Genomic DNA, 15,344 nt, shown 5'->3' on the forward strand with positions numbered 1-15,344 from the left:
CCCCACGACACTTCCAGCAAGTTTGTACAAGCCATGTTTTTGTGAATGTCCTCCCCCACTCTGTGCTTAGAATGTGATGTGATAAATGGTACATTTGTTTATAAATCATCTTTTAATCTTCCTTGAGACAAGATAATTAGAAGCATGTTTTCAAACGTCTCCTGAGGTGTGAAATATAAGCTGCAAAGAAAGCTACTTTGGTGGTCTCGATTTCTTAGAAACAGACTTAAGTCTTAATGATGCGGTGCTTAAAGGCTTTCTTCTTGCTTTTGGTAAAGTGAAAATTGGTGAGGTAAACTCCCCTCCTAAAAACAACTGCACAGGTGACGTCTCCTGCTGCTGTGACCACTCTCACTTGGCTCTGGATGGACCGGGCAGGGCTGTCAGCCTCTGGTGGCTCCATGGTGAAGCACTTGTGTGTTAAAACCTCTGCTTTAGCCTGAGCTCCTGGCTCAGCTCGCATTTCAGCAGCGCGATTACCTTGGCGCCCTGCTTTTTAACATCGGCCTGCTTGTGTGTCAGCCACCTCAGTGGGGAGGAGAACAAGACGGTTTGCGGAGGCTGACATCGTGGAAGCATAAGTTTGAATTTGAACCAGTTTGCTGAAATCCTTGATTCCTCTGTCTGTAGGGGTTAGTAACAGCGGCAGTTGTAGGGGAGTTGTAGGAAGGCCTTGGGTTTCTGCTAGTAATACCATTGTAACTACAGGTAGCTTTTCTAGGTGCTGGAGCTTTTTTTCTTGAAAAATGGCCAGTTTTGCTATTCTGTGCTGCAAAGATAACGTCTTGGCCTAAGCTATTCAGTGTTCTACAGTGCCGTTTGTAGCTTTATCTGCTGTTAGATTGAAGTTTTCCTGCACAAATTGAACAAGCGTCTTCTCCTTTTTGCTCAGGAGACATGGCCTCTTCAGTGAGTGCTATGGAGCAGGGATCTGCTGGAGTTCAGGGGCAGGAGCTGGTTATGCTGAGTTAAGCTTGGTGAAGCCAGTGAGGCTTGGCTTCTCCTGGAAGGTGTTCATCTAAGTGTGCAGGGCAAAATGTTTAAGGAACCCCAGAGTTGATATTAAGCAGTACACTAAATTTCTGTTATACTGCCTGGGCGGTTTACGTTAGAAGAGCACTAATAGTCATGTTTTTAGTGGGGAAGATGGAATGGAAGGAAGTGCAAGGTGTTGGTGGTTCTTCATGGAATCTGTCTTGCACGGAGGTGTGATGTATCACAATGTGGATTTCTTCCCTCCCTCTCCCTCTCTGGTTTGTATCTAAAGATGAAGTGGTACTTGGAAGGGTACTGCCAGGTGAGGAGAAATGCAGAATAACCTGGACATCTGAGAGCCAGTCCAAACTAGTTCGTTAGTTGGTTCTTGGAAGACAGTTTAATGGAAAGGGAGTTCCCTGCATTTCTCACACATCTGGCTAACGGTGGCCTCAGGCTGCTTTTACTAGCTGGCACCCCATCTACCCAATGTGCTTAATGTACCTGCATTAGTTGAAATTAAGCTTGTTAAAGCTCCGGTCTTTTGTTCCTTCAATAAACAGTAAGGTGAGGAAGATTTTTGTGGAAGTAGGATCAAGCCTTAAAAGAACTGCATGGATACAGGATATGCTTGCTAAATCTGGAAGTTGCGGGCTTCGTTTAAGACCATCAATTAGAATAAAAGCACAATTTCAACTGTGATCTGACCAAACAACATGGAGCAGCACTCTTGTTTTTGTGGGAAAACAAGTGTCAAATGTGACAGCTAGTACAAACTGACTTGAAACTTCTAAACTTCCTTTGTGCTGACCGCCTGCCCTTTATCGTATCTTCTGAGCAAAATAATAAATCATGAAGCCAGGAATCTGTGCTTTTAGTGAAGAGCTTGAGGGAGTGCTGCTGGAGTAACTTTTAACTTTCCAAACGAGTAATCGTGGTTTATGGAGGAAGTAAGGCTGTGTGTGCACGATGCTCTGAGCTTGTTTTGAGTGGTGCTGGAGATAGTTACATATGAAAACATTTTACATCCGCATGCATTTTCTTCGTGCTCGTGCTGAGCTTTGTAGATCTGATGAAACTAGTTAGCCACAAAATAAGACGAAATAAACTGCAGATGCACAGGGGCTCTGCGTAAGGCTGTGGCCAGCCCAGTGCTTCAGAGGCGCACGCGGCTGCTGATGGCCTTGGGTTGTGTTCCTGTGTCAGGGGCTGCTGCTTGGTGGCGCAGGCTTGGCATGGGCCTTGTGTAGACAGAATTATTTAGAGCCAGGCAGAGGTTCTCCACCTCACAGCGGAGTGCTGGGACCTTTTGGGAACACTGGCATCTCCTTGCTTATAAAATAATTCCCTCAGTTCCCCTTCCTGTCTTTGAAGGAGCTGGGATGGGCGCTGCTGATTTTGGGTGTATGAAGGTGTCTGGTTGTAACTCAACATATGGAAGACTCCCCCCAAGTTAGGAATGTAAAAGTGTTCTCTCAGAAGTTAAAAACTTACCACTTGAATAATAATTGTACGTATATAGCTTCTCCTCCCAAAAGCAGACAGAATTAACACTGAAGGCTCTTAGATTGTCCCTTCAGACTTGGAAATGCTCCAGTCGGTAGGTACGTGCTTCTCTCATAGCCCTCGGCAAGGTGTTGCTCCAGCTGTGGAGAACAGGCCATCCCAAGAGGAGAGCAAAGCAAGAAATGTCCCAGAACGCTTAAATATGCATAAGATGCAAAGATATAATGAAGACTTGATGGAAAACTTTTTTCCTAAAATTTCAATGAAGAAGCAGACTTTCAGTAAGAAAAAATGAGTTAACTGAAAGGCAAACTATAACATCCATCTTACTGGAAAGGAAATTGGTAGGCGAAGCTCTGCTCAGTCAGCTGACTCCAAATGTGCCTTAAAATTTTACCCCTGTAAAATTCCTGCGTTCCAAAGAGTGAATGTATTTATCCTGTGCTTGCCCTTACCGCAATGCCCCATCTTGGTGTTTTAGTAAATGTACTGTTGTAAAGTGAACGTGTATTTTTAGCTATAGCCGATTGCAATGCAGAAATGGTATGAAAAATAAATATGCAAACCAGATAACTAGCATGTAATATATTCTCCATCTTAGGATACAATATGAATAATTATATAAACTTTGGTTAGCAAAATTCTTTAGTGAAAATGATGCATGGTGACTGGTAATTTGTCTGAAATAAACTACAGCTGTTAAATATGAATAACATCCCCATGCCAACAGCTAAGATGAAATCCTGTAGTGTTTAAAATATTGCCCATTCAACAGCAGCTCTGTAATACTAGACGCAACAATGGAAATGTCAGTTGTGATAAACAAAAGATTCATCCAGAATGTCAGAGGCTAGTTTGAATTATTTAATGTCAATGGAGTCTGAGAACAACACCCACAGAAATCTTACTTTTGTGGTGACATGAACTGCTAAAGGCCCTGCAGGCGTCTCTGTCTCAGCTCTGGTGGAGCTTAATTTTTATTTGGGTCACACAAATGTCTGGAGATAGAAAACCCTTGGAAACTGTGAACTCATTGTCCAGTGCGGAGGAATGTTTTGGACCTGATTAGTTACAACAGTAAAGTGATCTTCTGCTCTCAGGGGGACAGATGCAAACTTCTGCTAATGAGCAAAACTCATTAGACTATTTAAGTTAGCAGGCAAGGATAAGAATCTCAGCCTATTAACCATACTTTTCTTTTTGAAGGCTACATGTTTTGCATCCCTCACAGCCACATGAAAATTGCTTGTGGGATTTTGCCATATGCGGACAAGTAGTTATGCCTTTAATTTTCAGGAGTAAGCTTGCTTATGGTTTAGCCAATTTCTCCACATTTCATTACAGCTAATTAATGCACTTTAAAGAGAACAAACCCGTCATGACTGAAGTGTAATGCTGCTGCAGTAATGAATAACTTTTCGCTCTTGAACAGAATGTGAGACTGAAATGGGGAGGAGGTGGCTTTAAATGATTCCTTCAAAAGACAGCTACCAAAAGCTATGTTTATCCATTCCAGATTGCCCCTGCTGAAGGACCAGATGCCAAGCTGAGAATGGTTATCATCACTGGACCTCCAGAAGCTCAGTTTAAGGTATACCATATAAAAACTTGTCAATCTGTAGTGGCCTTTGTGCTGCAAGGGACAATAGCGAAATCTAACTGCTCAGTTCAAACTGAAGTGTATTCAGAAATTTAGTCAATCTTCTCTTTTTGCTTTCCTTTTGCTGAAATGCATATGAAATGCATACTCATGAATATATGAGTACCATCAGGGGCTATGTTCTGGTCATCTGCAAACTGGCAGCAGTTTCATGCAAGTTAAAATCAAGTCTAGAGTGTCAGTATGACCATACTGCATTCCTGATTCTCCATTTTTAGCTAAGAGTGCAACAGTTGAGTCGTTCTAGCCTGTCTTAATACCTGCGATAGTGCAGTGTATTTAATTGTTATAACAAGATGAGACTGAGTCTCCCCAGGTTACTGTTGCATGCTGACTGGAAAGTGCTTTTTGGGTGGCTCTGCAGATAAAGGCAAGGGTTGTAATTGTATTTACACTACAGTTGCACGGAGATACTCCAAGACTATTATCCCATTTGTGTTCAAATTGAGTTGTGGAGTGGCCTTCTGCCTTAAGTGCCAAGGGCTAAATCTAGTTACCGCCAAAAGGAGTTGACCACGGTAAGAGTGGTGCAGATGGCTCAGTGCAGCAGCCCAGCCTCATCGCAGATGAGGCCCAGAGCAGGTAGGAAGTCACCTGAGAGTTCATGTCCTGGCATTGCTCTCTTGCCTGTTCTTGTTTTTGGCTTTGTATTTTTGCTTCAGGGCATCTTGCAGGAAGAAGGTACACAAACTTCAGGCATATCTAGAATCAGTTTCATGAATGCCTTCAGGAGTTTTGGAGAAATATCAGGGCAGGTATTTTACAGGCGTAATAGTGATCTGGATGCATTTGGGATTGTTGCTCAGTTTCTTCCACACAGATTTGAAAAGCTAGTGAGTGCAAAGCATAACTTAGACGCTCTGCCTCCTGGAGGTTTTCTGTGAACATGTAGGCTTGGTCACATGGCTTTCTCCACATATGAAGCATTTTCATGACCTGGGATCAGCACAAGGTTGGAATTTTGAGTACCTTTTCTGTCAGATATCAGCCAACCCTTGAGTAGCAGTCCCAAGTAGATTTGGGTGCCCCTTATCCTGACTTTCATGTAGGCAAAGGCTTGTCCGTAGGCTTCCTCCACAATGTTGGCTTGGAGTACCACAGGGCTCTTCTGCCAACTTTTCTCCCCAGCCTGGACCCTTTGCAGAAAGTCTCCCTTCTCTGCACCCCCTGCTTGGGCTAAAACCACATCCAATTAAGCATCAGTTACTTCTCTACACGTAGGCTTCTGCTTGCATGTGTAGATCACTGTACTATCCAGTGATCCTGAGAATGCTGGCCTTGAGAAGGTGAGGGACTATCCCTTAGGTCTTCCATCACTCCAGCCCCCATAGCTCTTTACTACTCTTTGAGCAATGCCCTCTTGCTGGGGATAGGCGGAGTTCAGTCCTTTCTTTTATCACCACTGTTAACCTGAAGGAGGCCAGGCCAGGCCCAAGCTTCAGCACTGCTGTCCTTCAGCTCCGTGTGTCTTCTCCATCTCTGAGCACAGACTCTTGTTACACAACAAGAATGCAGTCTGGGCGCACAGCAATTTGAAGAGGGAATGGTTGCTGCTCAGATGAGTAGTAACCAGCTCTCGGAGAGGCCGTGTCAGCGCAGAGCCTGTGAGTTTGGCATCCTTTCCCTACTACATTGTGTTCTGTTCTGTGATTCATGTCAGTGGTAGCTGCAGTGGCTGCACCCCTTTCTTCCTCAGCTGCAGTAGCCTGAGGACGTTGTGGTATGCGGGACTATTTATTAGCGAGGGAGCTGGAAGAAGGGTGAGAATATGCTGCTGTTTACAGCCTCTGCTGCAGTACTCCCTAGAGTTTAGGCATGCCCAGATGCCAACATTCAGAGGGGATCTCGTTGCTTTGGATGTGGGACATGTGCAGCGGAAGTGGAATCGAGTGTAGACAACATATTTCAGCCACTGTTTTACTGCAAAGGACTTGCCAACCCAGTTGTTTCCTTTCTTTAAAGACTCTTTCAACAGCGAGAAGACATTAAATATATTTCTAACACCGCAAATCTTTCTAAAAACAACATCCCACCTTGTTCTATCATTCAGCAGTAATGCACGTGTGCCTTCTTTCCCATAGTGTATCTCCCACCTAGGCCAAAGCTATACATTATAGTTTTTTTTCCAAACTGTTTACATGGAGTCAGACCTACAAAAATACCAAGTACTTTCAGATCCGAGGTCACAAAATGTCTTTCATCTTGCCTATTCTAGAATAGAGTGAACTTGACTAGGCTTGAGGATGTGAGATAAGGTAAGCTGCCACTACTGAACACTACTGAACCTAATTATCCATTCACATGGTCTTCTTGAACTTTGTGTTCCACTGCATTCTTGGCCAGCCTGGATGGTGGCTGCACTTAGGGGGTGTGCAGTGACAGGGCTGGTGGGTCTCATTTAAAGGAGGAGAAAAATAACTTGAACTGGGAAGACTTTGTGACCACAGGTTTCTGCTCTTCGCAGAGCATCTCTCTTCAGTACCTCAATAGAATTCATCTTTCGGTGCTTCTAGGATATGCAGAGACGAAACTCCGGTTGTCACTTCTCAGGAATTCACTGATGAATGGCAGGCAATGAGGAAATAAATGCCTTTTAAAGATCAGCGAGATTCAGTGGCTTAGTCTCAGTGGACATCCTTCTTGGTACCTGGCACTTGCATATTCCCCAGAAAAGGCAACTGTGTGCAGGCTGGAGTGATCCTGTTCCCATGGTGCCATTTAGATCTAGACAGCTTTAATTTTCCACTTCAGAAGATCGAGCTAGCTGATTTATTTGTTTTTTTTTTTTTTAAACAATATGTTGTAATTGAGTGTAAAACTAAGCAGCTTGCTGTAAGTGAAGTCTTTGTCCCATGACTTTTTTTTTTTAGTTTAGCATCTCTTAAAAAAAAAAGGGGGGGGGGGGTTTCTGAGCCAATTAACTGCATTCTGTGCTTCTGGGTGTAATAAAAAAGCATCAGCCAGACGGTTCTTCTCTCTACTACTCTTTACCTCTATAGAGATGTAATAGCCTATTTTAAAAGCAACATTTCTACTGAAAAATAGAGTAATAATGATCTTTTTAAAATCGTTCTTTGATTCACTGGTTTGTCATGCAATTTTTAAGGTTGTACAGCACTGCTTCCTAGTTTGGTACAAAGACATACTTTAGGAAAGTAGCTATTGCTAGCTATTGCATTTATTGGGGAAAATGGCTTGTTGGGGTTGTGCATTGAAAACGCTGCTTTCTGTAGAATTTCTTTGAAGTTAACTAGATTTCAGTAAGCGCATTCTTTAACTGGAAACACTTCTGCAGGCTCAAGGGAGAATCTATGGAAAACTTAAAGAAGAAAATTTCTTTGGACCTAAAGAAGAAGTGAAACTTGAGGCTCATATAAAAGTGCCATCCTATGCTGCTGGTAGAGTTATTGGTAAAGGAGGCAAAACAGTAAGTAGCTAGAATAAAACGTAGTGTTAATCAGTTATGTTTCTTATTTCATTGTATACATACACATAAGACTTTAAAGATTTAGCTAACTAATAACTAATCCTTTGAAGTTACGTTAAAGCTGGTGTTATTTTCTTTGTTGTATTTGTTAAGCTTTCTATTGTCTCAAGACAATCTCACAGAATGATGTATTTAATTTAAAAAGTGGAAAAAAAAGTTGCAGTCAGATCTGTAGGGCTTTTATTAATAGAAATGTTGTTCTTCCATTATATTCCCACTTTCTTCCATTATATTCCCACTTAAGACCACTTTCTTTGAACCTTACCTTGTGTCAAATCTGGGGGAAATAGTTACTGACCTCATTTGATTTAAATCAAATCAAATCCAGTGTGTGCAAAGGTGGCATTTCTGTCCTGAAATGAGTGAAAGCGTAACTTGTGAAGTGGTAGAAAATTAGGACATGTTCAATATGACAAAAACAACAAAGAAAGTGATTTGCTCTGTCTTAACTAATGGCATCCCTTCAGATCAGTTTGTTGCATAAAATAATACAACTGAGATCTTCAGCCCTGCAAGCGTGCTGGTACTCCCATATTTTCCATATGCTTGTTAATCAGGAGCTAGTTGATATTAGCAAAGAAACGGTTCAGTCTTGGGTCGCTATCGTCGAGTACAATGGGGTCTTGAAGTTGTGTGTCAGGAGGCAACATGGACTTCCTTATTACTCGCAGTAGTAAGAGATTAAAGGATTAAAATCTTAGAAAAATTGGCTGTGCAGAATTACTTTTGGATTATATAATGCTATGCATTTCTAAAACAAAAGGAGTGTAAATCGGACAATACAGAAGCTGATGGGCTACTGAAAATAGTTTGGATGCTTCTCATTGTTCTGTTTATCGTTCTCCATCTTGTGGAAGCTGTTTTTTATAAATATTTCTACATTGGTTCTTCCTTACATTATACATTATACGAGTTTTCTGACCTTAGACTTGTAAACTCAACTGCAAACACTGTGGCATCTATCTGCTTTTTTAAGTGGTGTATTTAACACCTTCTGTGTGTTGTATTTGGTCTCTAAAGCACTTCTACAAACCCAGAGAACTTGGTGCTAATTTATGTTAGAGAGACGAGGCTCATCTTGCAAAGTACACTGCTGCATGAAGATGCTTTCTGTAGTGGGTTTCTTTTTTTAGGCAAAATTTAGAGGATGTTTCTATGGCCTGCAGCATGTTTGAGGTTGGCATGTTGTGGGATATTTGGTGGTTCAAGATTATCTGACTTCTTCTATCTATTTATAGGTAAATGAGCTTCAAAACTTGACAAGTGCAGAAGTTGTAGTCCCTCGTGACCAGACACCTGATGAAAATGATCAGGTGGTTGTGAAAATAACTGGTCACTTCTATGCATGCCAGGTAGGACTGGAAATTATGTCTACATTGCCCTGTTGTTTCCATGGTCTGTCTTCTCTGTCCGTGTGCAGAGCCAAGGGATGGAAGACACTTGTTCAGGATACAGAAAGCACTGCTTGCCAGGCTTCTCTAGTTGCCTTGCTGAACAAATTTTCCTCGTGCCTATGAGAAAGATTTATAGCAATTTTGTGCTCTCAAATACATAAAACAATCTTCTTTCAAGTGTCCTATTGACGTGTTTAGGCTCTGGCACTGTTAAAACTTTCAAAGCAAAAGAAAACCCAGGTTGTGATGGGACTGAAGGTGCAGATGAAAGAGGGGTGTAAGCCATCTCGTAGAACCTGGCAAGAAATGCACATATATGTACCATCTGTCCATGTCTCCTGATCTGTTGATTTAATGCCATAAAGAAAAGGATTACAAGACTCCTTCCGTCACCGAACTTGTAGTTCAGATTGATTCCTTTGTCATGTTGCTGCAGGTGCCTTGTAGTTTAGAAATGAGATGGGGAAGGCTGGTGAGTTCTGTAAAACGTAAAACCTCCTGGAATCTGTGTATGGAAAAATTAGTTCGCTCTCCAGTGAAGCAGCGGTTCCTATAAATAAAAAATACTATCTCCAGGGAATAAAATTAAATTAGGCTGAAACTTCAGTTAGTCTTGTTGGTAGTCATCTTCCTATGCTCATGCTTTGTATATTACAGATGGAAAAACTGACTGTGCAGGTAGTTGTTGCAGGTGGAAAAAGTAGAGAAGTTTAAAATAAGTTGTGCTTTGGGACTACATTATGACTAACCAGAGTGTATTTTATCTAGTGAGTAATCAGTGAGTAGTAGGGACTTAGTTATTCCATGTTTTCTGTATCCCAGTAGCATCTACAGAGTCTGTTATAAGCAGCATAGCATCATCATGCGTTGTTTCTTCTTTATATCCTTCAGCTTGCTCAGAGAAAAATTCAGGAAATACTGGCTCAGGTAAGAAGGCAGCAGCAACAGCAAAAAACATTGCAAAGCGGACAGCCTCAGCCAAGACGGAAATAAAGGTTTAGGAAATGGCCCATCAGAGACAGATGCCAGACCAAAGACAGACTGTGCAACAGAGAGACGGGTGGTGAGCACCTGTTGAAGTTATATGCAGAAGATCCACCAAGCCAATCACCTGTTCGAGGACCAGGCAACCGTTGAACGCTGTCTCTGAGAATGTATTCTTTAGGCTCTCTCAAACTTTTGAAACCCAGCTTTAAAATAAGGACCCCTTCACTTCCCTTTTGTTCTATTCTCACAATTTAACATAAACTCGTTAGTCTTTTTTATTGTTCTTATTATTCCCCAACAATTTTAGAACTTGGTTTAATGAAGCTTTCTCTTCTGAGTTCACTGGTTAAAAAAAAAAGAAAAAAGGAAAAAAAGAAAAGGCATTGCTCTCATAGGTCCAGTTGTAAAAGAAGAAACACATTTGGAGGGTGGGATTGTGGGTGGGCTAGGGTTAGAGCAAGGGTATCGACAAGAGTTTAAGTGTTAGTCCCAACGTTGAAACAAGTGGCATTTTTTAAAAAGAATTTGGTTGCATTTTTACATAACACTGCCATGAATAACCTAAGGGAAGTGTTGAATGGTGTTGGCCAGGGCATAAAAAGATAAATATGCATTTTACTAAACTACCTCAGGCATTTAGTACCTCAATGAGAAATTGTTCCTTTTTTGCTTTTTTTTGGTATTTTGTATACTTTATAAAGCTAATAGTTCTTGAGCATTTTATTTTTTTAAAAAAAATTAAAATTTGATCAGCCACCAGCCAGGAGTACTACAGACTTATCGGGGAAAATATAGTAGAGCACTTCTAGCTGCTGGCTGATGGGAGTAAGGTGGGTAAAAAAAACATAGCCTCAGATTTTCTGAGGGCTTCAACACCATCATTTGTTTAAAAAAAAATTCAGTGAATGTTCAAAAGATAGTGAATGATGCCAACATTCTGATAGCAGCAATGCCGTTTAGTTTTCTTTTAAGATGGGATGAAAAAGTTTGTGACGGTACTTTTTTGGGAACAGGACAAGGAAGTGATGGCAAGAGGCTGGGGTTGGGGGAAAAATTTAGAAGGCTGCAAGAGGCTGAATTTTTTTTTGTGCTACTTGATTGAATGCATGAACCCTTTGTGCCTTTGACCATCACTACCTAATAATGCTACATTTAACCATTTGCAGCCCATTTGGACTTTGCCATTTTGTTCAAAGAGCAAGCTTCATCTTCAGTTTGATAGAACACTCGATCTGCTAGAGCGTATTTGAGGCCGCGGGGGTCTCTGCTGTCTGCAGATCACATCATACTGCTTTCAGTTACCACGATGGGGGAAGGTCAAACAGTGTTTGATCACGTTGAAAGATAATGAAAGGCTAAGTTTACATATCCAGCCGCTGTTATGGGCCACACTAAGCCACTTTGAAGGTTTTGAAAACTATTACAAGAAAAAAAAAAACAAACAAAACAACAACCTCTCTAGCCTGGCTTATAATAGATGCAGCAGGATTTATGCACGTTCTGCAACCAACCATTAGAGGAAAAAAATGTCAAAAGGCAGGGATAACAGGAAAGTTACCAAATTTTTTAATTTCCGAATGTAATTTGAATGATGATTGTGGTAATAGTGACACATTCAAGTTTCTACAATAAACTTCAGTCTACCTCAGTTTAAAAAAAAAAATGTGGCAACACATGGTGCATAAAGACTGCTGTGTGTGTGTGTGTGCGCGTGCGCGCCTGTATGTGTGTGGTCGACAGAGCCATGCTATTACCTCTGAACCTTTTTTTGTGATGTTTTTTGTGCATGAGATGATCAGAATCACCATGCTGCACTGATTTGAGGGGCACAACGAGCAAAAACATTTGTTTCATCATTTTGTTATCTACCTCTTAGGTTCATGTTGAAATAGAGGCATTACTACATAGACTAGATAATTTTCCCAAAGATCATTGTTGTACAGATTAGATAATTTTGAAAATGGTCTGAAGTGTTTTTCCTGCATCTCTTCCTTACTAATTGGTTTAAAAACCACAAACTTATGTTGTAGATTTAGCAAAGAAAAATGAATTTCTTTTCCTTTTTTGACAGTGACCTTCATCTAGCCTTTAGGATAATTTTTTTTTCTTACAATGAATTTAAAATTACTGAAGTATGAAAAGTCATAGCATTTTAATTTTTGTTGAGGCTTAAGTCAGTCTGACATTCCTTTCTTAACATTTGAGAAGGATTTGACTTCATTATTTTCCATAAAAAATTACTTTACAAATAGGCGCTGCATTTACATCTACTGATTTAAATACTGTCATATCTCTTAAATTTCTAGACTTAGTATGGTAAATCATGTTTTTCTTTTCAATTGAGACTTGGTAATTTGGAGTATTTGGGAATAGCTAGAAAGTAAATACTGTAAATGATTTCAATATCCACAAGGTATGGATCATTTTTCATCTGTAATGTGCCCCCCAATGCAGCTCCACTTGCCAGATGCCTCTGAATGGAATAAAGAGTTTAACTCCTATCATCAGATAAAGTTGTGTGGTGTTTTCTTAAACTAATGAGGCATAATGACTGACTGCGCTAAGTATTTGTGGTGCTTTGATCAGGTTGGTTTTCTGTCTGTAGTAATAACCGAGGAGGAATGAACAGTCACCCACAGGCATCCAGCAGCCAGGTTACGATGTCTGCGCTTTCCAGTACAAGCAGTGACTTCTGTGGCTTGTAATTCGTCTTCTCCTTTTCATATACCAACAATACGCGGTCTGTACAACAATCCTTAGCTCACGGCTTGTCTCGTGCAGACGAGTTGGGCTGGGTTGCTCTGGAAGGAACGTGTGCTCAAGTCGTGATCAAGGGCAAACGTGAAGGAATCGTTTAACAGGTTTGAAGCGAGATCTGAATTGTAGTCAAAAGCTTTTGGCTGCTTTTGACGCAGTCTTTACTTTGGTGCTCCGTGTGGTGCAGCTGTGGAAGGAACATGGCCTTAGGAGCGTGGATAGGCAGAACCAGCCACAGTGAGCAAATGCGGTAACTTGCATCTTGCTCCTACCACCCTCAAACACCCCCCAGCTGCCAGGGAGGTGGCATCTCCTCTTGATTTAGATACATAACTGTGAATGCTTTAGGCAGAGTTGGAGGGATTTGGGGAACCGGGGTTGTGTTCACCAATAATATAACTACCATTTAAAGTGGAATGAAAAACCAGGCTTGTTTTCCCAACTCTTGCACCCTCCTACTTGTCCTCACAGCTCACTGAAAGGGACTGACCATTGAAAGGAGGGAGTTGAAGGAATGATGTATAGTTGATGACACGCTGTATGGTTCTGCACTTCACAGGGTGCTCCAGCTCATTTTCCCATGCTGATATTGAGAAACCTTCTCAGAACTGGCATCCCTGTCCTTTGAGCAACATAAGTTGAGCCTTCCTCTGTATCGCTGGTGCATTTGTGATAGCTCAACCCCTGACTGTTCTTAAGCATTTGCTTAATCATGATGCTTTTATTCGCTTCTAACCTTCCAAAGCTTTTATTCTTAAGCTGCTATTTCAAAGGCATGCGCTCTTTGTGTTAGCTTCCGTTAAATGAAGCATGTATGCTGTGCAGGACAACACAGTCTCAATGTGGTACTAGGGCACGGGATTTTTAAATGAATGTAAGAAATCATGGGGTAAGCACTCAAGCTGGGCTGTAACAGATGTTAGCTCAATTTATGGACGCAAACACTGCTTGATACTCAAGTTACTCAAATGCAGCACAGGAAATCTTGTAATATGACAAGTTTCGCATTGGAACTTCTTTCTCCTGTTCATCCCATCATCAAGAGATCCTGCATGCACCTTTCCAAGAGGACTGAATGATGAATCTATAGCTTCCCTGGACCAACTACTTCAATTTTTAAAATAATTTTACACAAGACGCAACTTCATGGAGCTGAACTCAACTCCATGGAGCTGAACCGCCCCAACTGTTTCTCTTTCCAAATGGGCTTAGTGTTGCACAGTGGTGACCAGCCAGACCATCTCTGTTAATTCCAAGGTCCTCAGCAAGTCTGGCTGGTAACCTGGCTGGGGCACTGCAGTAGGGTGGTACAAATTATGGGAGTTTCTTCTAAGTGAGGGGTGAGGAAGTGCTTTTCCTGAGCTGGAAATTCTGATTAATAGCAACCAGTGACTGTTTCAACTAACTCGTTTTCACAATATGCTTTGACAGTAAATTCAGTTACACTCTTCATATAGTTCAGTGCTTGTTGTCTCATTTTGACTTTTACAGTTGGAAAGGGATGACAGACACAAAAAAAAGTCCTTGTCCGTTCCCACAGCAGCCATTCCCTACCCTTTACTGTTCTTTTCTAGACTCTCCTGTTGTTACCATTCTCTTTGAGAGACAGTATGCTGCGTGTAGTTCTGGTTACTAAACGTAAGGTATAGTAGGTACGTATAATGGCATGATGCTGTAATGCCGCATCTGCCTCTACTCATCCAGCAGTGCATATCTTCAGTAGCAGCAGCAAGAGGTAAATGATTTCGGGGAATGGTCCACATCTCTTCTGGGAGGTAATGCCAGATACAGAACCTGTCTCTCTATAGGAGAGACAATGTTATCTTTCCTCTCTGTAGGTTACTTATTGTAAAGTATAGTGAAGTGTTTTGCAAAGCTTTTGCAGGCAAGTTTACTGCAACCACCTTTAATTTGTGGTCAAATGTGTTTCATCTGCGTTGTTTAACTGCATTAATAAGTGTTCCTTGTTTAATTTGGAGAACTATCTGCTGCCTTCTATCAGAAAGCAGATGAATTCAGAGGCAGTTTTTCCTGAAGGAAGAGGCCGGATACAGGAGGGTAACATAACCAGGCTGAAATGAGGCAGAGGATGTTCTTTGTTTACAAACAAAGCCTAGTCCACCCCCAACCCCCCCCCCCCCCCCCCCCCAAAAAATAAACAAAAACAAAACCAAAAAACTTTCTCTGAGCACTGCAACCAGCAGCTGCTGCGTAGCAGGCTATGGGGTAAAAGGTGACTACCCTCAGCATCCACTGCTGCTCCTTCCTGATGCATGGCAGGGCCAATTTCAAGGAAGATATTCTACTGTACCGCTGACAGCTCTGTCCTGTAGTGGGAAAAAACATCTTTTACATAAAGGCAAGTTTTGTTACCAACTTGAAGCTCTTCTAACTACTGCTGAACTGCCTAACAGCAAGTAACGCTGAGTGCTAAGGGCTTCCTGCAGATCTTTCCCCCACCTCAAAGGGGCTGAAGGTTTACGCTGCCATAGCACCTTTGCCTCATTGCTTTTTCCAGAAACTAGGTGAGAGGACAGCCCAGAGATGGGCCAGTAGCACACTTAAAGTAAGCTGCGTG

The 15,344-nt window shown here is 41.6% G+C and overlaps 1 protein-coding gene across 2 annotated transcripts in view; it reads left to right on the forward strand.

The window, feature by feature from the left end:
- Positions 1-12,522, forward strand: part of IGF2BP3 (insulin like growth factor 2 mRNA binding protein 3) — a 111,444-nt gene extending 98,922 nt beyond the window's left edge. For both annotated transcript variants that reach the window (XM_083825971.1, XM_083825972.1), the window contains 4 exons: positions 3,998-4,072; positions 7,437-7,568; positions 8,867-8,980; positions 9,914-12,522. In XM_083825971.1, coding sequence (XP_083682097.1) covers positions 3,998-4,072; positions 7,437-7,568; positions 8,867-8,980; positions 9,914-10,015 — 423 coding nt within the window. In that variant the 3' untranslated portion in view covers positions 10,016-12,522. The remainder of the gene's footprint in view (positions 1-3,997; positions 4,073-7,436; positions 7,569-8,866; positions 8,981-9,913) is intronic.
- The last annotated feature ends 2,822 nt before the right edge of the window (positions 12,523-15,344 follow it).

Source organism: Anser anser, assembly GCF_964211835.1.
Source record: "Anser anser genome assembly, chromosome: 2".
NCBI classification, from domain to species: domain Eukaryota; kingdom Metazoa; phylum Chordata; class Aves; order Anseriformes; family Anatidae; genus Anser; species Anser anser.